General features: G+C 32.5%; 1 protein-coding gene and 2 long non-coding RNA genes across 3 annotated transcripts in view; 2 read left to right on the plus strand and 1 right to left on the minus strand.

Annotated features, from left to right (window-relative positions):
* LOC127806972 (uncharacterized) overlaps positions 1–25,945 on the minus strand; it is a 40,466-nt gene that overhangs the window by 11,838 nt on the left and 2,683 nt on the right. The window lies entirely within an intron of this gene.
* On the plus strand, positions 11,215–13,355 carry LOC127806973 (uncharacterized). The gene is made up of 3 exons (XR_008024549.1): positions 11,215–11,647; positions 12,196–12,317; positions 13,207–13,355. It is a non-coding gene; the product is annotated as an uncharacterized LOC127806973 (long non-coding RNA).
* LOC127806967 (uncharacterized acetyltransferase At3g50280-like) lies at positions 17,879–19,488 on the plus strand. Its single transcript, XM_052344609.1, has 2 exons — positions 17,879–18,403; positions 18,526–19,488. Exons 1-2 carry the CDS (start codon positions 17,905–17,907, stop codon positions 19,359–19,361), a joined length of 1,335 nt encoding a protein of 444 aa, XP_052200569.1. The 5' UTR covers positions 17,879–17,904; the 3' UTR covers positions 19,362–19,488.

A 25,945-nucleotide genomic window follows, 5' to 3' on the forward strand; every position in this document is an offset into this window, starting at 1 on the left:
TAATGAAATAGAAAAGGATTTAATAAAAAATATTTTCTTCGTATCTTATTTATTTAAACACTTTTATATTCTTCAGAATTTAGAAGAGATTAGATATAAAAAACGTTTAGTAGTAAAAGAAATTGAATAGATGAAAATGTTTCCATTATTTTTTATATTCTCATCTTTCAAATAAGGGAAAAAAAATCTTTTATTTTATTTCAAAATTTCTCTCAAACACGATGAGAAAAAAAACTTATTTTAAGAGTTATTCAAGATATATAATATCATTGATTTCCTTTGATTTTGAATTTGTAAACTATGAAATAACGGGGACTATCCAAACAATTGAAAAGTACACTATTCAAATTGGAGACTTCAAATCTCACCATGAAGTGTAACTCTTACCAAACTATTAAGGGTTAATTACCAAAAAATTATTTAGCATTCACTAATGTATTAATTCTATAATAAACTTCAAAATTTATCAATTTTACGTTTGAAACTTTCATTTTGTATCAATTCTACGACACCATGAAATTAAACTTAGATAATGAAGAATTTTTTGATGTATCAATTATTAAATTTTCTTCAATTTTTCAAAATGCACCGTGCATATAATTAGAGTTCGTCATTAGAAGAATGGTTAATTATTTAAGTTTTAACAATTTTTTAGAATTAATATAAAATTGATAAACTTTAAAATTTGCTGTGGAATTAATATACTAATAAAAGTTTGATTTTCTTTGGTAATTAATCCAACTACTAACGTGGGTGGTCTTTTTTTTTTATAGTTAAAAATTAATTTTCCTCTCTATCCTTATATATACCTTAAGATACATTGTCCCATAATTATTATATACATAAAATATACTAACTACACACCTTCACATGAACTGTAATACAAGGGACCGCTTGAATTTATAGAAATTAAATTTCCTAGGCTACGGGTTAAGATTTTGGCCTTACTAATTCATTGTTAATGTTGAAAAATACTAAAATAATGGCCCGTTTGTTACAGTTTAATTAAAGAAATTATAACTTCTTAAATTATAGCTTCTAAAACTTAGAATAAGTTGTGAACCTGTTTGCTGCAACTTCTTAGAAGTTGTAGTTAAGTAGTTGTGCTGTTTGATACCATAAGCTGTAAAATAACTTATTTTTGTATAATTGTCCATAATACCCTTAGTAGTTATAGAATGATAATTTAAAAATTAATTAGTGTATATGTATAAGTTTCAAGTGTTATAAAAACATTAATTAAAGTATAGAGAGAGGAAGAGATTTGAAAATGAAAATGGAGGTGGAAAAGAAAAACCTATGATTGCGTAGACAAGAGATTAATTCTTTACTAAAAATAAGGGCAAAATTGTCATAAAAATGTAATTATTTAAGCAGAAGTTGTAAAAGCTGGGGTACCTCAACTTTGAAAAAGCCAACTTCTACCCCTTCTAAAAGCTAGTAGAAGTTATAAGTTAGAATTCTATAAGTTAAAACAAACACTACATCTTAACTTTTTTGAAGGTAGAAACTAAAAGTTGCAACTTTTAAGCTGCAACAAACAGGGCCAATGTCCTCAAGGCAAAGATCAACTGGCAAAGGAAGAACTCATTGGGGTGTTGCTCTTTGGGCTCCCAAGTCCCGTATTCAAATGCTGGTTAGAAAATAGTTCAATAGGTAATGAGCGATTCTGAAAATGAAAAATATTTGTCGCTCTCACGTTTTTAGTTATGCTAAGGGTCGAAATCTGCTTATTAGATCTCTTGATTTACTTATTTTGTTGAAATCATGGAGTCGGGCAGCGGGACACGTGTAATAGTGCATAATTAAAAAAAATACCAAAATAATATTTTAAGGGGGAGGGGTTCTCGCTACTCTATCTCTCATTATACATATATATATATCTATATAATAAAACACAAGGGTTTTTGAAAATATATACATTTTAATAGCTAAGATTTATTTTTGTTAGATGAATGGTTGAGATCAGATGTTTCCATTTTTTTCCCGCCCATTGCAGTCACTTCCCCCCCCTCTCTCTCTCTCTCGCCCAGTCACTCCTCCTCTGTTTCTCACTTTCTATCACACTCTCCCTCTCTCTTTCTCTCACCCACCCGCCTCCCTCAATCACTCTCTCTTTCTCTCCCTCCCTCACTTACTCTTCCTCCCACCCACCTCGCGAGCAGCTCTCCATCAGGCAACAGGTAGCTCTTCATCGCGGCCTCCTCACTGCCCGCCGCCTCCAGCTCCATCGACTCCACGTGTACGCCTCCAGCTCCGTCGCCTCCATAATTTGTGTGTGTGTGCTTGTGTATGTTGTGTGCGTGTGTATGTCTATGTGTGCGTGTGTATGTATTTACATTCTATTGTGTGTGTGCGTGTGTTTATTTACATTCTGCTGTGTGTATCTATATAAAATGTATATTTATGTATTTACATTCTGCTGTGTTTATTTACATTCTGTTGTGTGGTGTATATCTTCACGAAAGCTCCCTCAAGAAGCTTAAAGGAGGAATCTGTCGTGTTTAATATATATAGTTATATTATATATGCAATGCAGCACTCTGTCGTGCTTGCATATAATAACTATATAACTATATATATATAGCAGAATGTATATATGCAAGCACGACATATAATAACTATATAGTAGAATGTATATATGCAATAACTATATAATAACTATATATATAGCAGAAGCACTCCAGTGCATATATATATGTATATATATGTATGTATGTAGTTTCCCCAGTGTGCGTCTTCTTCTTCCTCCATTTTCTGTGTGTGTGTATTTACATGCTCTGTGTGTGTGTATTTTGTGTGTGTGCGTGTAATTGTTATATATTATAAAATATGTATACACGTATGAAATGCTGTAACTGTTGTATAGATGTGTATATATTATACACATTATAATTTTAACAAAATAAATTTTATACGCATTGTAGCAAAATTTTATACGCGTTGTATATGCGTTGTGTGTCTGTGTGTGTATCTAATGTAAAATTTTGTACCCATTCTATGTGGCTGTGTATACACATTAAAACAACATTACTTCCACTAGAAAGTCAAATCGAACCAAACAAGTAATTTTGATTGATGTAATTCAATTATTTTAATTTAATTGAAATGTGATTCACCCCTCTATTAACTAACGTAAAAAGACACTAAATAAAAATAAATACGGAGCTAAGTTTATGAATGAAAAAATGGTTGTAACAAAATATGGTAATGTAATTTTTATGAGAAAGATGTGTTTCTGAAAATCTTAAAACCACTTAATTGTGCAATTTATGTTAATTTTAACATTAAGTGGTGTTTATAGTAATGTTATATCACATTAATTTTATTAACAAAATTTGATAAAGAATTAAAAGAGACTAAATTATACTAAAAATTAAAGTTTAATTAATTATGATGATAAAAATTCAAAAACAAATAATATAATTTACTCACAATTCTAAGCTCGGGTTGGCCCACAACAAAAAAATAAAGCCCAAATTGTAGTGAATCATTCTTTAAAATATCTATTCTATATGGTATTCTCATTGTTAAAGAAAGTCGTAACTTAAAAACATAATCCAAAAATTATACATTTTTATTTTTTGTAACTGAAAATACTTCAAGCAGAAAAAAACAACCTTACCTATAATGACAAATGTTAAAAACAATCATACTAAAATGCAAAAAAACAGCCTTACCTATTAAAAAGAAGGATCTTGCCTTAATCCCAAGATCAAGTGAAGATTACAATTTTAGCCTATTGGTACCGTTTTTAGGCTATTTTTGGGCTATTGGTACCGTTTTTTCCTTCACCCAACAAAGGCTACTGGATTGTTGGGTACACTATTAATCCATATTAATTAGGGTGATAATTGAGAATTTGGTTTATATGATTGATGATTACCTCATGATCCCAGTGAGTGCATAAATTTGATTTATTTTTGTGTGTGTATAGGGATCGTATATTTTTAGTCATTCAATCTCACTTGAAATAAAGATGGGACCAAAAGCATAACAGTCCATTATTAAGCATAGGGAATTATGTCCCATTCAAATCAGCATTCATATATGTAATATCTATCATAATCATAGCGATCGTGTTACAAGTCCCGTGTATATGTGTGTATTTTGTAGTCATTTTACGTGTGTTGTAGTCATTTTATATGTATTTTGTGCATTTTTTTAGAATAGGTGTGTTGTACTCTAAAAGGGAGTTTGTATGTATTTTAATATTTTAATATAATTATACAGAAACCCAACATAGAGTCTGTCACTGCTTGGGTGGCTCAACTCGCTTGGGCTTGGCGTGGTCCAACACAATCATGTAAAATAATTATGAATACGAATTCATAATGTAAAATAATAAATACGAATTCATAATAATTTAGTAATAATTTATAATAATTTGTAAAATGAAATTAACAATTTCGATAATGGGCCATTTGATCTAATTCAATTAAAATGAATGAAAATTGTTTAATTAAGTATCTTGGTCAAAGGTAATATGTTTCATCTCACCCATTCATATACATTTCCATGTAATATAGCTTTAGTTTTAATTGAGATTTTTTTATATTAATTTTAATAATAAATTAAATTTGAATTGTAAATCAGTGTTGTGTCTATGTGTATTAATTTTAATAATAAATTAAATTTAAATTATAAATTAGTGTCATGTCTATGTGTATCCATGTAAAAATTGTAAATTGTAATTTTTGTCATCTTTCTAAAGAAAGGAAATTTAGTATTGGAAGCACCAAAAAATATAACAAAAGAAAAAATATTATGACATTGGGTACACTTTTATTCAAACATTTATTCAAAAATTATAATTTTAACAATTTCTAACATTGGGTACAATTGAGTTGGATTCAAATATATACAATTTTATTTTTTAAAAATTTTATGGGACGAAAATGAGTTGGATCCAATTATATAATTTTATGAGCAAATTTTTTTCATATGTGTTTACTAGGAATAACTCGTGCCTTCAGGCACGATGCAACTAAAAAAAAATTATGTAGGTCCCACTCAAATAAAATTATGTGTTTGTTTTTTTATATATATAATTATAACTTATTTAAATTTCTCTCAAAAAAATTATAACTCAATTGAGATAATCCGTGCTTAAAGTCAAAAACTATAACTCATAGGAGTATTGTAAATTTAAATTAAACAATTAAAAACAATCTCTTCATGGAATAAAGGTGAAAACTTCAAGACAAAAACCAAATAAATCCTTTATCAAGACTCAATTTGCTTGGAAGTCCATTTAACCCAACATAAATGGTAATTTCATATACCTGAACATAATAAATGCTATTTTATTTTTAATTTTATAAAAAATAATTGGGTGTAAAAAATCAGGGTCGTCATCTTCCTTAATTTTAGTTTCCAATTATTCCTCTTGGACTTTCCAAGTGATAATTATTCATACCAGGTTTTGATTTTAGTTTTGATTTTATTTCTATAAAATTCTGCTCTGATTTTAATTTTATCATTTTAATGTAATTGTTAAAATACATTTATTCTAAACATTAGGTTGGCCTTTTATCATTTTAATTTATATTTTTTTTCTTCTCCTCATCATCTATTCTATCCATGGTAGTTATTTATATTAAATAAAATATTTAATTTTATTATCTGATTTGGTAGCAATTGATTTGTTTTTTAAGTTAAAGTGTAACAATTATGGACAATATTACTATTTTTGGTCAAGTAAGTTTTTTTTTTTCATATAAATTTAATAATGTAAGGCCTATTTTTTTTAAAAAAATACTTATGATATCTAATTTTTTTCCTCATACTTTACAGGAGGATGGAGATTTACACCGAACCGTAATATCGACTTCGTTTACTAATTTTTTTTATTTATGTGTATAAAATTTTATTTATCACTCTAAAGTGTTTACATGTATAGGTTCGATTTCTTCAAGAAAGAAATGTTAATGTTGTTATTCGCGATGAACGTGACCTTAATACTATTCGCATTCGTGAGGTAAGCCTAAAAGTCACTTCAACATTGGACATGCATTTTCTTATCATTTAATTTTTTTTTTATAAATATAGTCTACTTTTTTTTATTATTATAGGCAAAGGCAAAGGAAAAAGAAAAGGCTACCTCTTCTGGCAAAGGGAAGAAAAATGTTTATCCCGTGGTATGGTTTCTCAACAATTTTTAAAAGTTTCTTTTTCGAATATTGTCATATAAAGTTTTTTAAGAATTTAGTGTCATATACTCTTTTTTATGTATATTTTTAAAATGCTTTTTTTTTTCAAATATTTAATTTGAATTTTATTTTTCTGAAGCATGTTAAAGTAAGCATTAAAAATAAAAGAAGAAAACGAATATATGATGAAAAAGAAACTATATTTTTTTAATTTTTTTTATAAGAAGTTCTTAAGGAAAAATAAGAAAAGTGAAAAGGAAAGTAGAAAACATTACACGCTAAAGAGATGGGTAGTAAGTTTGTAGTTTTGTGTGCTTAATGTGTATAGTGAGTTTTCATTAATATATGTACTGGTTCTTATGTGATTAACAACTCAACGGAGTGAAGAAGAAAAGTTAGTTAAAAGGAAGAAAAAATACATGATGAAAGGGAAGCAAGAAGGGATAATCTTCACATTTTATTCTCATTTTAGGCATACAGTGATAATGTGTTATCAAAAGTTGCATTAGCCCAACGCCTGCGACTAGAATGAGAAATATCAAAGAAATGTATTAACCCAAGACAATCTTCTTTAACACGAAATATTGGTGTGGTCATTCGTGATGAGCACTGCCTTAATGTTATATGTGTTCATACGGTAAGTACAAACATTGTGTTCGCGTGGTAAATACAGATGGCTCTTTTTGACAAGAGAATGACAAATGTATGTCAAGTGATATCAGTGCATAAAATTAATTTGTTGTTTTGTGTTATTTTTATAGAATGATTGTAATATATTTTCCTGTAACTTGCTATTATTTGTATGTGTTTTTCAAATTTATTTATTTTTATTTTGCATGGATACATGTGCATTATAATATAAATATAATGTACCATCCATAAGTTGTTACTTATATGAAAAAATAATAGCAAAAAAAAAAAAAATGCATGAAGAAAGAAAGAAACAAAGAAGATAGTTTCATTTTGCACCAATGATAAAATATTTTCATTTTAGGCACAAAATGATAATATAATATCAAAAGCTGCATTGGCTCAACGTGCAAGGCGAGAGCGTGAAAAAAATCATAAGTCATACTTTGAAATTCAACGCTTGCAACGAGAACAAGAGGGAATAGAAGAATGTGTTCAATTAAGACAACCTTCTTTAACACCAATTCATCGCGATCGCACTCGCTTGGAGTTGGAAACAATAATTGAAGATTCTCATTCGGCACAAAAACGAACAATGGTTACCCATCAGTCTACACGTTCATTTTTTATGCCAAGCACATCTTTGGCTCCACAAAGGAACTGGTAAACTACTATATATAATCTTGAAATACATATTTTTACTCATACCGTTTTGTTTTACAAATTTTTATTTATACACAAATATTCGTAGGTCTACTTCTATAAATCGATTTCTTCAAGAAGATCTATGTTCTGATGATGAATTAGAAGATATGCCTATAAGTACATCAATTGATGCTCGGGCACACAAAGATTCTTGCCGTCATTATCTTGGCAAAATGGATGTATTATGTCCTTATTGTTCAGCCTTACATTGGATGAATGAAAAATTGACAAAATCATCTGTGAAGCGTCCCTTATTTTGGAACTTGCTGTTTGGAAGGAAAGATTAGGCTTTCTTTACTTATTACACCTCCTCCACCACTTCAGGTGTTGTATGATGGGAATAATGAGCAATCAAAATCCTTTCGAAGTTATACTCGAGTGTACAATGCGGCCAATGCTTTTATGAGTGTTGGTGCTACATTAGATCCTAGAGTACTTAGTGGAAGGGGCCCTACATCATTCACAATTCATGGGGAATTGCGACATCGAATAGGATCGCTACAACCACAACTAGGGAAGGATGCGATTTATGCTCAACTGTATATCTATGACCCTGATTCAGCTTTAGAAATTCGTAGTCGTAGAAATCCTAACTTGAGAAGGGATGTTCTCAAAACTATTCAGGATAGTTTGTTGCAAGTCAATGCATTTGTAGATAAATTTCGCCAGGCTCATGCCATTTTACATCAATTGGACTCGGCAGGACACAATCTACCTGCTCATCTTCATTATAATTCAAGAACTGATCGACGTCGATATAACCTACCAACCGTAGATGAGATTGCGATTGTAATACCAGGTGATGGAACAAAGGCAAGTGGAATGAGAGATATTATCTTACATTTTTGAGGAAATAATGAGTTGATGCAAATTAATGAATGTCACCCAGCATACTTGCCATTACATTACGTTCTATTATTTCCATATGGTGAGCTTGGATGGGAACCTGAGTTGAAATTGTGGAATGTTCAGTATGATCAACCTTCAATTGATCGACTTACTCAAATGGATTTTTATAGTTATTGTTTGTTTGAACGACCCACAGAGTATTCAACAATTTTGAGAGATGAGAAACTATTTTAAGAGTTTTTGGTAGATGCTTGGGCTGCAACTGAGCAAAATCGATTGACATACTACAAGCTTAATCAAGGAAAATTTTGGGCTGAGCTTTACTAAGAGTTGTCAGATATGGATCCAGATTATGTGCGACCTGGTCAAATTGGTCAAAGGTTTGTTTTGCCATCTTCATTTACTGGTAGTTCTAGACATATGTTTGAAATCTTTCAAGATTCAATGGCTATCACGTGATAGAACCAACACCCAGATATTTTTCTTACCATAACTGCAAATCCTAACTGGCCAGAAATTACTTCAGCGTTACTACCACTTCAAAAACCGATTGATCGTCCTGATTTAATTGCCCGTGTTTTTGAGTTGAAGAGAAAATATTTGATGAAGGTGATAGAAACAAATAAAGTGTTTTGGTATAAAGTTGCACATGTTTTTACAATTGAATTTCAAAAACGAGGCCTCCCTCATATGCATGCACTTTTATTTCTTAAAGGCCCAGACAAAATTCGGACATGTGCTCAAGTAGACAAATTGGTCTGTGCAGAATTTTCAGACCCAAAAGATGATCCTATGCTTTTTGAAACTATCAAATGTTGTATGATACATGGACCGTGTGGTGCTCGAAATCCGCAAGCACCATGTATGGAAAATGGTAGATGCACTAAGAGATACCCTCGAGTTTTCACAGAAACAACAGCTATGGATCAAGATGGATACCCTATCTATCGTCATCGCAATAATGTTCAAGTACATACTGTGAGGGGGCAAAAAGTTGATAACAGGGATGTCGTACCATACAATGCATATCTTTCTAAACTTTTCAACTGTCATATAAATGTGGAAGTTTGTGCCGGGATGAGATGTGTCAAAGTATATACATAAGTACATTTATAAGGGTTATGATCGTACAACAATGGTGTTAGGAATGATAAATGAGATTCAACAATATCTTGATGCAAGGTATATTGGACCTCCAGAAGCTGCTTGGCGAATATTTGGTCATCCTTTGCATGCAGAGATGCCAACAGTTGTACGATTGGCACTTCATTTACCTGGAATGCATCGCGTTGTTTTTAACCCAGAAGAGTCATTAGAAACGATTCAATCTAGAGATGGTCAACAAATGTCAACTCTTACTAGCTTTTTTGCATATTGTGCTAGTAGTGAAGAGGAATGTCCATTCATTTATCAAGAATTTTTACAGCATTATGTTTGGCTCAAGTCGGAAAAGAGATGAAAATCAAGAGAAAAGGGATATGCAATTGGTAGAATGTACTTTGCTAGCCCTAATTGTGGTGAAAGATTTTATCTGCGTTTGTTATTAACCGTTGTCAAAGGACCAAAGTCGTTTCAGTCTTTACGCACGGTCGATAATGTTGTGCATGATACATTTAAATTAGCATGTGTTGCAATGGGGCTTTTAGAAGATGGTGAAGAATGGATACAATGCTTGAAAGAGGCTGCAGTTATGAAAACTGGATATCAATTGAGAAGATTGTTTAGTATTATTCTCACCCAGTGCTCTCCACTAAATCCATGTGTATTATGGAATCAATTCTCAACACATATGTGTGATGACCTTGCACATAAGATTCGTACATTATTTGTCATTTTTAACCCAACTGAGGCTCAAATTAAAGATTATGGTCTCTATCTTTTGAATCAAATGCTTCATGAATCAGGCAAAAGTTTAATTGACTTCCCACCCATGCCACAACCTACTACAAATTGGAGTGTAGTAGTTAGTAATCGATTGATATTCGAACATCAACAACTGCAGAGTGAGGCATAACAGACAGATCCACAAATTACTATTGATTGTCTCAACAATGGACAACGGAATGCTTATAACACAATTGTAACACCCGAGAATAATCTTGAGGATAAAAATGATATTTGATGAAGGGCATAATTGGAATTTTGGGAAAAATAAGACTATAGGGCACACTAACACAGCTTTGGACGACCGAATTAATCAGAGGGAGTACCTCGGACCCTAGATAGCCAAGGAAAATGGTATAGTATCGACGAGCAATTAAAATTATGATTTTTAGTGATGAAAAAAATGAGATCGGGAACAGTTTTCGGTATAGCAAAAATACAGCTGCCAATTAGGTCGTATTACCGAATTGCTGTAAACGACATCCAAAAAGTCAACGGAGAGTGTCAAGAACTAGTATTCGATGTATAGAACAACCCTTAAGTGGTTTCAGGTTGAATCGAGTGGATTTGAGGTCAAATAAATCAATCGGGCCTAAGTGTAATTTTCTAAAAATACCCGAGGGAGGTCAAAATGGTAAATTTTCAGAAATTTCAAGGGAGAAATGAGAAGTACTAATCTTGAGGGTCTTAGTGAGGATGTTAGAAAGATCAGGGGCTTGAGGATAAGGGCCAAAATGCAAAAGAGAAATTTCCAAGGACCAAAATGCAATTTTCAGAAAGTAGTACAAGCATGGCCGATTTGGCCATGGATTTGGCCGGAAAATCCGGCCGTTTGACAGCCTAGGATCGGCAGAGAGTGGCCTAGGCTAGTCTAGGAAGCGTGTGGGGAAAGATTTGGCCGGAAATTGGCCACGTGGGGGTCGAATTTTGGCTATAAATAGCCAAGGGTTTCGGCCGAATGTAAATCATCAAATCGCTCAAGTTTGAGAGCGAATCGAGGGAAACCAATAAGGGGCTTTCGATACTTGAGGGAAGAGAATCATTTCTGGAAATTTTGGGAATTTTTGGAGTGGTATAGGGGTGTTTTTGCATTTGGCCGAATGTATATATATATATATCAAGTGAAGATGAAATCGGGTTGTAGAGTGATCGATTGAGCGATCTAATAAGAGGTTTTTGTTCGCAAGGTGATGGGTAAGTGATCTGGAAAGTTTCGTGCCAATCGGAGTTCGAATCGAGGGTCAATTTGATTCGCCGGAGTTCGGTGGCGGGATAGCTTCGGCCGACTGTTTTTGGCCAAATCGGAAGGCTTCCGGTGGTTTTTTCCGAGAAAGATTGGTACCATTGGGATAGACTAAGGGAGAGGAACAGCCTGGTGTCGTCGCTTCAATTTTCCGGTGTGCCGTCGCCGGAGAAGATGACCGGAGGTATTTTTCTGTATTTTTTTAATTCTGAAAATATATAAAATTCAATAAAAAATAGAATTAAAGGAATTAAAATTATGAACAAATATCCAGAAATTCAAAAAAGATTAATAGTTTAATCCGGTGAATTTTTATCTTGGAAATTTCTTGGGGAAATAATTATTTTTGATTTTTGAAAGGAAATGTAAATAGAAAATAAATAGGAGGAATTTTTAGAAAATTCTGAAAAAATTCCAGAAGTATAAGGAATTTATTTTATGAGTTTTGGTGATTTTTCTTGAAGTATATTCGAAGTAAATCGATGAGAAATAAATTTTCTCAAGGAAAAGTAATTATGGAAATTTGAGAAAATAGGATTAAAATGTGAAAAATTTCCAGAAAATCCCAGAGGCTTATAAATATTGTTTTATGAATTATTATGTAAAAATATTTGAGAAAATAGTTGTGTAGATATTTATTTTGGATTATTAGAAAAGAAAATGGGAGAAAAATAGGAAAATTGTGAGAAAAATTAAGGAAAATTATAATTGTTGGATAAATGTGATGATTAGGGTGCCTTGAGGGTTGAGACGAGGTGACTCATGCGAAGTTCGAAGAAGGCACGCAAATCGAGACAAGCACGCAAATCGAGGCAAACCGCGCTTTTCAAGAAGAATTCGAATTGCGCCCAAAGGTGAGTAGTTCTATCGAAAAACTCGTTTGTGGTTTATGAATGGTTATTGTGAGTGTTCACCCCCAACTCTGTTTGGAATTGTGAGTGGTTCTACCCAAAAAGACTTTAAGTGACATGTGAATGGTTTACTGTGAATGTTCATCCCTATGGCTTGGTTTATTATGGTTGTCCAAACAATTATTTACACATGTATTGAATTTCGTACGGTAAATTGCATACATTGAGATGTTGATTTTATGCATGTTATGATTTTTCGGCATTGGCTTGTTTTGTGCCGTCCATGTGGGACGTGGGTTGGTAATTTGTGACGTAGCCCAGAGTGACGGCACTCGGGATGCGTACCTAGGATTAATGCTAGGTGACCCACTTGGGACGGGGCTGAGACGGACTTCACCCTACGGGACCCAAGTGGCGAGGCTGAGAGTGGACACCACCCCGGTTGTTGGCTCAAGTGGCGGGGCTGCGAGTGGACACCACCCCAGGTTCCTTTGAGCAATAGCATTAATGCCGAGGTGACGTCGATTCCGAGGATAGTGCTGATGTGGCACTCTTGGGGCTAGGGTTGCGTTGGGTTTTGTAATGCTTTTGAGTTGGAGCGTAAAACCTAACAATGACAACGGGGTGATTCCCGAGTTCATATGTCGAGGTTGTCCCTCTTAAGCATGATTGTTTTGCCAATGAGCCTAAGTGGTTGTGTCGCCTTTAGAGAGATTGCATTTTCCCCGATTAGGGTTAAGTGCTATGTGGGATTCTCTTAGGCTGGTGCATGTTGGGATTTATCGATTTTGTATATGATTTTTCATATCTGCATGAAAACGTTTTTGAACTCTCACTTAGATGATTCAGCATCTAATTTGGACTATGTCCCTGGAATATTCAAACGTTCCAGGTGAAAGCAGTGGCGCCAAGGGAAAGAATATCATCGAGATGTAGCGGCTATGTTTAGTTTTCGTAGGTTTTGTCCATGATTACGATGTTCAGAGGTTATGTAATATTTTGATATTTTCATGTGAAACATCGATCTGGTTATTGTAAAGGAATTGTCGGTTATATATCATTGAGGTTTCGATCTTGCTTCCGCTGATGTGATTGTTGATACCTGTCTTAGTTTATTATTAAATTTTGATATGATAAGAAGGTACGATCGGGATTGACGGGAAATGATTGTGATGAAGGTATATGTATTGAGAGACTTATGTTGTGTGTTCGATGTTGAAAAAAAAAAATATTCCCGAAATCTCGAGTTAACGCTCGTTGTGGGAAAACAGGGCATTACAACAATCACTTCTTCAGTTTTTCAAAATAAAGGAACTATTTTCTTTCTGAATGGGGGTGCTGGAACAGGGAAAACATTTCTATACAATACAATTGCATTAAAATGTCGCAACCTTGGGTATATCGTTGTTACTGTGGCTTCATCTGGAATTGCATCATTGTTACTAGTAGGAGGTCGCACTGCACATTCAATATTTTCCATTCCATTAGATGTCTTGGACAATTCGAATTATGGGCTTAGCAAACAATCATTACAAGCTGAGTTATTTAGAGAAACAAAACTCATAATTTGGGATGAAGTTCCTATGCAACATAGACATTGTGTTGAGGCGGTTGATCGTACATTGAGGGATATTTGTGATAGTAAAAAGCCATTTGGGGGTATTACTGTTGTTCTTGGTGGAGACTTTCGACAAATTTTACCAGTTATACCCAAAGGAGTTCGTGAGCAAATTGTGAATGCATCATTAAGACACTCTGTTCTATGGAAACATATACATATCTTAACTTTGGATTTGAATATGCGCTTGAATCGTGAAGGCCATGAAAATGCTAATTTTGCAAATTTCTTGATGGAGGTAACACTACTTTAACTTTTTTGCTTATTATATAGATTATAATTTTAAATTAATAAATTGTGTTTACACTATTAATTTTTTATTGATTTCACTTTTTTAAGATTGGGACCAATCCTCAAGAAATCGTTAACCTTCCATCAACAATGCACAAATGTCAAGATTTGAATGAATTACTTTCTACAGTTTACCCACAGTTGAATATGATAGAGACATCAACTCCAACATTTTTAACCGAACGCACAATTTTGTCTGCGTGTAATGATGATGTCAGTGAGATTAATACTATTGCGTTGAATATCTTTCCAGGGAGATTATGTACTTATCTTGCAGCAGATAAAATGTTTGAAGATAATGAAATTGATCCTACCATTACAAATAGATATCCTAATGAATATTTAAATTCATTAGATCCTCCTAAGCTTCCAATTTTTAAGTTAGAGTTGAAAGTGGGTTGTCCTATAATATTGTTGAGAAACATTGCACCGAAAGATGGACTATGTAATGGTACAAAATTGATGGTTACTAGGTGCGACACTTGCATAATTGAAGATCAAATTTTAACTGGAGAAAAGTTTGGTAATTTGGCATTCATACCAAGGATATCTTTGACACCATCTTCTTCAGAAATGCCTTTTCAAATGGCAAGACGTCAATTTCCAGTTCGATTGGCATATGCCTTGACCATTAATAAATCTCAAGGACAATCTGTTCAATTTGTTGGGGTTGATTTGCACATGCCAGTGTTTAGCCATGGGCAATTATATGTGGCATTGTCCAGATGTACATCATTTGATCGTATAAGTATTCTCCTCCCTAAAGATAGTTTGGATTCTATTACAAATATTGTTTATCCTGAAGTGTTGTTATAGTGTTCTACTATTGTAAATTAAATCACATGTTATCAATGTTAGAAAACATTGATCTGATCATACGCAGCGGAAATAAAAATTGATTTTATTAGTATCACGTTTTTCAAATCTTACGGTTAAATCGAAGACATAAAACGAAAAGTTACCTCGAAACGAAATCTGATTTCGTTGTCGATAACCCGCCTGATATCTCCCACGCGTGAGATGCCGAGTCGGTCCACCCGAAATCGTCAAGACTTCAATAGACTTGAGAGAAAAAGGGATTCAGAAATTTTCTCTAAAATTTTCGTTTTGATTCAACTAAATTGATTGATTGGATTTTGGGTTTAATGTTATATTTATAGACAAGAAACCCTAAAACCCTAAATGCTATTGGGCCGGGCTTTAGGTGCTAGCAAAAAGCCCAAACTAAATTAATAATTAAATAAATAATCATATTACTTATTTAATTATTCTTATTTCTTAAATAATTGCATTTATAATTTAGTAATTCCATAATTACTAAATTTGCCCCTTTTTTCTTTTAAAACGATTTCTATTGGGTGGGACTTTCTGGGTTCACAATTAAATTGTCAACGAGAATTAATCAATTATTAATTCTCGTAAATCACGAGTGACATCTAGCAATATGTCATGATTATCCAATTTAATGTGAAGCGGGAATGTGAACCTTACATTACGGTGTCCTGCAATACAGTCCCTCTATCATACTATATCCCGACGAGATATGAGATCACGGTCAGTAGGTCAAATCTCTCGATCTCGTCGTATGACCAAATCCAATAATCACACTTGACTAATATGACACAACCTTTACGGAATCCAAATTCCGTCGTCATATTACCTCGGCCAAGGATTTATCATCAAGTGATCACTGGATCGCATAAGATATCTTCCTCGTATATCTCGAGATGATAGATTCCATGTCTGATGCACACATATCTCGTGTGTCACTGAACTAGGCACATAGATACGTACGGCTATCCTTGATTAGGACAACCATATAATATCGCTGATATCCTAATCCACTAACACACAGATATCCATGTCATCTCAAGTCTAAGGACTAATGCAAATCCGTAGTTAATATTAAATCATTGACCCGTGAAATAAAACCCATGTGATTCAATATTAATAGTCCCGTTCAGTGAACTCGTTCCTATAACGAGCACCCACTCGTCTTTCTTTTGTATCTTATACAGAGTGGTACGAGACCCACCAATCTTGTCTTTCTGTATCTTATACCGAACAAGAAGGAAGACGATGTGCCAGCCTTTGCGAGTTACTAATTATCCAAGTTAGGAACTCTATGGCCATGAACATATTTCTAGTATAACGTATTGTGGATTATCCGTCTCGATTATTCTTAACAATTAAGAATGGTATCCACTCCTTATTATACTAAAGGATATTTGTATGTTCAATTTAAATCATATTGCAATTTCAATTAAACATAAAACTTGCCATTAAATAAGGTTTAAAGAATTACAAGATCAAGCCCTATTGTGTCACTAGAACTGGTCTTAAGGGCTTATATCTAACAATCAAAAGGTAACCATGTACATTTATTTCTATTGATTATATAACTTTTTATATAATTTTAATCTAATAATAATTTGAAATATTGATTTTTGTAGGATTTGATCGAAAAATTTATGGAGCTTAAAAGGAGAAATACGACTAGCTTGCTTCGATAGGGATGTAATAAGGTAATTTCAATCTGAAATTATTTTGATATATGTATATTTTTAATAAATATACTAATCTATATTTTTTTTGTTTCCACAAATTACTAGATTATTGTGCATATTCCTTATTGGGGATACATACAAGTTGATACAAAGACTTTTTGGAAACTAATAAGGAGAAAGTTTGGGCGAACATATATTTGAAGACATGTTATTGAAAGATCTTTTGTAAATCATATATATTTTGGAAAGATTTAACCCACTTTTTGTAAGGTTTTAACCCACTCTTTTGGTGTATGATAATATAATATTTATTTTTCTTATATAGTTATAATTTAATGTCAATAGTACAGAATTCAAGCTGAGTTCAGTGTTTGATTATTTCGCGTTCAAATTTAATGTTTAATTTTTTTTTAGTTACATCGTGTCTTAAGGACACGGATTATTCCTAATATATATATATATGTGTGGCATGTGCACCATAGATATAGTGTCAGCGACTTAGATCTTCGTCACCCGATATTTAATTGGGCAGGGAATCGAATGGGATAGGATCCCACGTGGCCAATTATTACAGTCCACACATTGCGCTCAATGTATATCTTCAACCAAGCAAGCGTGGCGAGGGAGCTGCTGAGCTGCTGTTACCTCATTATATCTTAATATAATGAGGTAAAATTTCTTATAAATATATTTTTAAATTGTTACACATTGCGGTCAATGTATATTTTTAACACTAGTTTATGTTCTTATAAATATAAATTCAAATCTAACGGTTAGTTTAAGATATTAAAATTTCTTTTTTATTTTATTTATTTGGTAAAATTAGAATAAGACATGATAGCTGACAAGCTGTGCATTTTCATATTAATTAAAATTAATATCGAATTTTAATTTATTTTTACAATATTTGTCTGAGTAATTAGCATACAAATTAACTACAGAATAAATAAATAATATGTAATTATATAAAATTATTTATCTAAATTAGATAAATCTCTAGAATGAATAGATCTCTAATTTAAATGATATTTTTTTATTAAATAATAAAAAAGTGTAATCATTATTTAATAAAAATATATCATTTAAATTAAAAGTTCATCCCTAATGTAAATAAATAACATTAATCTATACGATTGCCAGTTATCAAAGTATCATTTCATTTCAGGCTCTGAGAATGGCGGATATCAAAGTCATCTCCACCCACACCGTCCGAGCGGCAGCCGCCAGCAGTGGCGCATCGCCACACCGGATAGAGCTAACTCCATGGGATCTCCAGCTTCTTCTGCTCGGCCCCATCCAGAAGGGCCTTCTCTTTCTCAAGCCCACTCCATTTCCACAACCACAACCACAAGACCAAGACTTTGTTGTTGTTCAGCAACTCAAGCTCGCTCTCTCTCGCACCCTCGATTTCTTCACTCCCCTCGCCGGCCGCCTCGGCGTCTCCCACAACTCCGACGGCACCTCCTCCTTCTTCGTCCACTGCAACAACGCCGGCGCCGATTTCGTTCACGCCGTGGCCGAGAACGTGACCGTCGCCGATATTCTTGAGCCGGTGTTCGTGCCTCGGATTGTCCACTCTTTCTTCCCTCTCAATGGAGTCTATAATTTCCATGGCGTTTCCATTCCCCTCATGGCAGTTCAAGTAACCGAGCTGCTCGACGGCTTTTTCATCGGTAAGATCGCTCGCTCTTATATCACGTCTGAGCTGATATAAACGTAAAAAATACTAATTTAATAAAATATTCCGATTTAAAGAATTAAATTCAGATTAATTAATTTAGATTATCATCAACAGGATGCACGATGAATCACTCAATCGGCGACGGCTCGTCGTTCTGGAATTTCTTCAATTCTTGGTCGGAAATATCGCGTGGCTCTCTCTCCATATCGCGGCCTCCAGTCTTCGACCGGTGGTTTCCCGGCGATACCAAACCTCCCATTTCCATCCCTTTCTGCTTCGATCAAATTCAAGACAAGTTCATTCTACCGCCGATGGAAGAGCGGGTTTTCCACTTCCCCAAAGAGAAAATCGCCGATCTCAAAGCCAAAGCCAACGCTGAGATGGAATCAACCACCATTTCCTCTCTCCAGGCTCTGCTGGCTCACCTATGGCGATCCGTGGCCCGCTGCCAGCAACTCAAGTCGGGCCAAGAACTGAGATACATGTTAACGATCGGCGCACGGTCTAGACTGCAACCGCCGCTGCCGGAAACTTACTTCGGGAACAGCCTTGTTATTGAGATCTTGACCGCCACCGCGGGGGAGCTCCGGCGAGAGGGACTGGGCAGAGCGGCGTGGCGACTGAACGGAGCGATCTGCTCGAAGACAAGTGAAGAAGTGGTGGAACTGTTCAAGAGCTGGGTGGAGAATCCGAAGATGCCAACGCTTGATGGATTGACGAGTAATTGTTTGACGACCAGTAGTTCGCCGAGGTTCAATGTGTATGGGAATGACTTTGGATGGGGAAAACCGGTGGCGGTGCGAAGTGGGGCGGCGAACAAGAGCGACGGCAAGTTGACCATATTTCCGGGGGCGGTAGAGGGGAGCATCGACATTGAAGTTTGCTTGTCGCCGGAGAAAATGGCGACTTTGGGAGACGATGAAGAGTTCATGGCGGCCGCAAAAATCTGACTTTTTCTAAGCCTGGGAGCCAGATGATTTAATTGTTTAAAATAATTGTACTTCCAATTTTAAAAGCCAAAAATTATTTTACTTTCCACTATTCAAAGATAAATTAGAGATGAATTTACTTCTTTAATTCAAAGATCAATTGAATTTCACGTAAATTATAGATTAATAATTTTTACACTTTTTTTAAAAATAAATTAAGATTTTATTTGGAGTTAGGGTCGGGGTTAATTAATTTGGGTTAGTGATTATAGTTTCTTATCTTTTTTTTTAATTTTTTTTATCTCAAATCATCAATTAGCGTCACTTTACTCCATTTAAGGATAAATTTAGTATTTTTATTTTTAATTAATATGTAACATTAAAATTGTGTATAATTGTTTAAAATTAATTAAAACATTATGGTTATTTTCTTTTTTTGGCATATAAATTTAGGTTTTCTCAAAAAAATAAAATTTAAGGAGGATGGATTGAATTTTAGCCTAAAAATTAAAAAATCATTGCCGCCCAAAAACACAGGAAAAAAAAAAAGAAGAAGAAAACAAATTAAGTATTAGAATTAGGGTTATCTTATTTTTCTCAAAATTAGGGTTTTCTTATGAAATTTTGATTAATACTAGAATTAGATAAATTAGTTGTTAGAAAAGCGACTCCCAAGGCCTCTCTTTCAACTTGAGAAATACTATACATACAAATAAATTTGATATATATAGTTCTTATAAATTGATATAAAATATATAAATTATAATAATTTTACAAAAATTTATAGTAATTTTATTTAAATTCATAATAATTTTATTTAAAATTAATAATAAATTTATTCATTATTATAAATTTATATAACAATATTATAAATTTATATAAAATTATTACGAATTTACATTATGGACGTTAATTTGTAAAATTTGATTGTAAAAATTATGTGGAAACGTGTTGAGAGTATTTGTTTTAGCATTTTTAAAATATTTTTATTTTTAAAATATTAAAAAATAATAAAAAAATATTTTTATAATTTTAAAACTATTTTGAATACGTGTTATAATATTAAAAAAATATAAAAAATGTGTTTGCAATGTATTGATTGCATTTATCTTCCACGCCGACGTTTCCACGCGCCTCCACAAAACACGAGGACCCAGAGGTTTTTTATTTTTTTATCGAATTATTATTCACCTAAAATAATTTATCAATCTGACATTGTGACCAAATTTCTCAGAGTGGTCTAATCATGAATTACCCACGCTCCGGTTGAACCAAATAGTGGTGGGGTCACCAGAATTCACGAGACTGGAGGAAGTGTGGGATAGGATCACAGGAGTGTTAAAAAAAAATCGTAGGATTGCGGTTTTCAACTACATTGCATCGGATTAGATTGAATCGGTCGATATTTTAGAATTGACGATCTGATTTGGATTGAATCGGTCGATATTTTAGAATTGACGATCTGATTTGGATTGAATCGGTCGATATTTTAGAATTGACAATCTGATTTGATTTGGAGAACTTTCAAACATTGCGGTTCGTGATTTAGAAGATCGACGATTCGATTCAAAATCGAACCGTCCACGTATATTTTATAAAATTAAAAAAATAATAATATAAAATATAAAAGGTCTAAAAATCCTAAAATTCACCCAAAGACTAGAGCCCCCGTCGCACCCTCTTGCTCTCCTTTTTGGCATTTCCATCGGACCATTGTCGATCGCCCCCAAACCATCGACAGCCCCACGCTGTCTTAGTCGACAGCACCTTTTCTGATCCCCTACTCCGACATCGATCCGCCCCAATCCCAACCTAGCCCCTTACCATCGCAGGCTTGAGTGCCCTCTCGACTCTCCCATTCCAATCGCCTATCGCCCCATTTTCTTCCTCCGCCCATTCCTATCGCTGGTCGTTGGTCGTGTCGCTGTTGGAATTGTAGCATAATCGCAATAGGTATGCACTCTCTCTCTCTGTTGATTATGCCATGTTTGGAACACAGGGCGTGCTCTGGCCTTTGGGTGAGTTGTAGTGCGAGTCTTCAACATCACGAAGCTACTAAGTTCAGTAAGTTGTGTTGCAGGAAATCACAGAAACTGAACTGCACCGACCACAAAATGCAGTGTGGTTCGGTGCGATTTTTCCACACCAAATCAAACCGCTTGATTTGATTATGAAGAAAATTGAGTTTGCGGTTTGACACATTAAACCGGCTCAAAATCGGCCAAATCGAATTGCGAACACCTCTAGTGAGGGGATTTGGCTAAAAGATTTCAGTAGCTATCACAAAAATTTAAATGTTATATAATTTATTAATATATTATAAATTATATAATAATTAATATGTAATCTTTTAGCCATATCCAGCTCTTCCATTGCAGTCGCCGTCCGTTGCCTCTAGTTCCTCCATCGTTGCTCCAGCTTCCAACAAATTCATATATTTTTAATAATTATATTAATATATAATTATTAATATAATTCCATCGCTGCCCATAATTTGTTCGTTGTTTTGTTCCCAAATTTGGGTCTTTCGATCACGTTTCTTTATTTGAATTTGAAATACTTTGGTGTCTTGTCACAAAACTTTCCATTGACTTGCCTTACATCAAAGTCTATCACATGAATGTCTATGACCCCAAGTGGTCCACTCCTCTTCCATATAGCATGTTTCTCACTCGCATCTTTAAATACTTTGTTATTTCTCTTGAGAATAAGTGCTCTATTTCCCTCAAGCCCACTGACTAGATTTACACGGGCACTGTATCAAGCTACAAGGGGTCTGGCAAAAGAATCCAACATTCTATGGAGCTGCTCAAGTCGACTTTACTGATGAAAATGTCGAGTATGCTAGAGTAACCGAGATGCCACCCACTTTAGTTCACGATCCTATTACTGTTGGCGTTTCATCTTTTGCTCATTCAGGTCCTCTATGCAAGATATTCTTGACGCCATCCTAGACATGGATACTCGAATTACCCGAGTTGAAGATCGGATCACTAGGTTCAAGAGTTTCTTTCCTCCTCATCTTCCATCCCATGAGCAGATCTTAGTTTGATTATGAAAAAAATGAAGAAAAAAAGATCTCATGTTTTATCTTTTGTATATCTTAATCTTATGTACTCCCATGCTTAATGAATATAATGCTATATGATGTATGTATTCTTATATCTTAGTCTTATGCTTAATATATGATGTATTTAATATATATGTTATATATTTTATCTAAAAAAATTTATGCATAATTTGAAGATGAGCATATCCTTAAGGGCGCTATGTTTAATGTTGTCTATCATAAAGAAAACTATGACATTTTTGTTATCATAAAAAAAGGAAAGAATGTTAAGATCAAGGGTAAGTAAATAAAATTTTGATTATAATAAAAATATTTTTATAATATAAATATATTTTATTAGTCTCTTATGATGTAAAAGATATATTTTTCTTCTCTATGTATCTTAAGTCAATTGATGTTTTGTCCTAACTCAATTAAAGTGAGGTAAAATGTTTAAATCTCGTCATATGTCATTTAAGTTTATTGAAGTTATTCTTCGATCAATCAAAATTGGCTAGAAATGTTTGGTCTCGTGTCTTAGTTCGATCGAAGACCGAACATTACAAAAAAACACATTTTAGAGATGAAATTTTTCTGTCACTAATTAGAGATAGTTCAACGGTGGATATTCAGTCGCTAAATTTAGCGATGGATTTGCGAAGGAATATTCTAGGGCTATTTTTTTTTAAAATTAGGGACGAAATTAGCGATCGAATATTTCATCACTAAATAATTTTAAAAATTTAAATAAAATTAAAATTATTTAGAGACAGAATATTTCGTCACTAAATATTAAAAAAATTAAATTCAAATTAAATTTATTTAGTGACAGAATATTTTCATCGCTAAATAATTAAAAAATAAAAATAAAAATAAAAATAAAATTATTTAGCAATGGAATATTTCCATAGCTAAATAATTTAAAAAATTAAATAAAATTAAAATTATTTAGAGATGGAATATTTCGTCGCTAAGTATTAAAAGAAATTAAATTCAAATTAAATTTATTTAGCAATGGAATACTTCATCGCAAAATAATTAAAAAAACTAAATTAAAATTAAAATTATTTATGGCTAAATAATTAAAAAAATAAATTAAATTTAAAATTATTTAGCGACGAAATATTCTATCGCTAAATAATAAAAAATTAAATAAATTTAAGATTTTATTAAATATACTTTATTTTATATTTTTGACTCAATTTAATTAAATATATTTTTTTGACAGCTTAAATTTTTTTGTTATTTTGATTACATCTATGTGCTTGTATTTATTTTTTTAATTTAAAAAATAAAGTAAAATGATTAAAAAATACAAATATAAAAATTAAATTAACGTAAAAATATTAATAAAGAAGTATAATCAAATAACAAAAAATACTATAAATATATTTTATGCACATAATATACCAAGGAGGCATTCAGATCAACTGGTCACGCACATGTGAGGAAGCTGGGTTCTGGGAAAGGCAAGAATGGAGTTGGGAAAATAATTCCCAGCTGCCACGTGGTTGTTGTTTGGTTTGCCAAGTGGCTAGCAGAGGCGAGGCCACGATAGGCGCGCAGGCCTGCCTTTTATTTTTTTTTCGTTGCTAATTCAGAGATGGAATTTCGTTCTATCGCTAAATTAGCGATGGAATTGTTTTCATCGCTAAATAGCGACGGGTAAATTCCGTCGTTGTTTAGCGATGAAAATTAATTCCGTCGCTAATTTAGAGACAAAATTTTTTTATTGTTAATTTTCATCACTAAAATTTAGCGACGTCAACTTTAGTGATGGATTTATATCCGTCACTAAATCTGTCTTTAAATTATTTAGTGACGGATTTTGAAGCTTTAGTCTTTGGATTTTTCGGTCACTAAATATTGGATTTTTTGTAGTGGAAGTTATGCCTTAAGTCGATCAAAGATTGAAATTGTGCCTTAAGTCAATTGAAATTTTGACGTAGTTTCTAATTGTCCTGATTTATGCATCTCTTTTTGTTGCATGCCAATAGTATATTTTTTTAAATATATTTTCATCTTATACCTCAAAGTCATGCTCTGATTTCCTTTATACTAAAAAGTAAAAGTCTTTATTTAGAAAATGTTGTCCCTTAAATTTAATTTATTGACTTTTCTATACAAAAATTTTCAAAGATGTGTTTGAGTTCTATAATCCAACAAATGCTAGCTGGAGATGTTAAAAATACTAAAAGAAATTTTGAATTTCAAAATTTGAATAAGGTTTTAAATCAATTTGAGATATAAGCATTAAGGTATGATATTTTAGCACATTTTCTTAACTCGATTTGTTAAAAGATTCATTCGATGCAAGCACAGAGACATATTTTATCATCTTGTCTTTAATCAATTTGTGAGTAAGATTCACTCAATTTTTTACATAAATACTTAAAAGCTTTGTGAATAATACTCGATTGGATAATTTATATAGCCATTTGAGATTAATAAGCTAATACTCAATTGATCCTTACCAAACTTGTTTGAATACTTGATTTAAGTTAAGTCCAAATTATTTGCTACTTGATACCTAGCATAAATCAACTCGAATGATGGTTTGAAATATAGTTAAATCAATCTTCTGTACTTTATTCACTCGAATACTTATTTATCTCCTATTCGAGTAGTTATAGGTTCACTTGAATTATGTATACAAGAGCTCACTCGACTATTTAATATATAAATAATTAAATATTTGTATTAATATTTAACATCAACATCATCATCAAAACATTATTAGTATATTAACTCTATAATATTATTTGAATAAATAATATTATAAAGGGTAATAATATGAACTATTCTACAAATATTTTGCAGTTTGAAACCTCTCCTAACTAAATTATACGAAAATGAAAATATGAAATGAATACGATATGAAAATGATATTTTCCAAAAAGTAGGAAATTGAAATAAGGGAAACTGCGTAAATAAAAAAAAATATACAAGTCTTTTTGTAAATATAATTTTAATATAAAAATTATAAAAATAACTATTTAATCAAACACAAACATAAATTTCATTATCCATTCAAGTAAATTTAAATATAAGTTACTTATGTCTCTACCGTGTTGCATAATAGATCTAATATTTTTCAATATTATAAAATGATTTTAAAACGTTTTTAAAATTATAGAAATGACTCGAGAGGTTTCTGATATTTCTTAGTATTTTGGGATATGAAATATTTCAAGAATATCGAAACGGTAGTCTTTTAATATTTCCATGCATTAGAGTCAATAAAATTATTTAAAATAAAATTATTATTGTTTAATAATTTTAGGGATGGTAGTTAAATAGCAAAAAATAGTTCAAAAGACAATATATTTATTATTAAATAATAAAATTATTTAGATATTGAAATAAAATATATTTATTAGGCATTTAACTATTGTCAAATATAAGACATTTTTGGTACTATTTTCTAAATTTTTGAAATTTGAACAATTAAAAAAACAATATGGAAACAAATTGCAAAATGTAAGTTGCTTTATTAATATGTATGAATATGAAACTAAAAAGGGCAAAACTTCATGGGTTGGGGCCCATTTATAAT

The sequence above is a fragment of the Diospyros lotus genome, chromosome 7 (assembly GCF_014633365.1).
Source record: "Diospyros lotus cultivar Yz01 chromosome 7, ASM1463336v1, whole genome shotgun sequence".
Lineage (NCBI taxonomy): Eukaryota > Viridiplantae > Streptophyta > Magnoliopsida > Ericales > Ebenaceae > Diospyros > Diospyros lotus.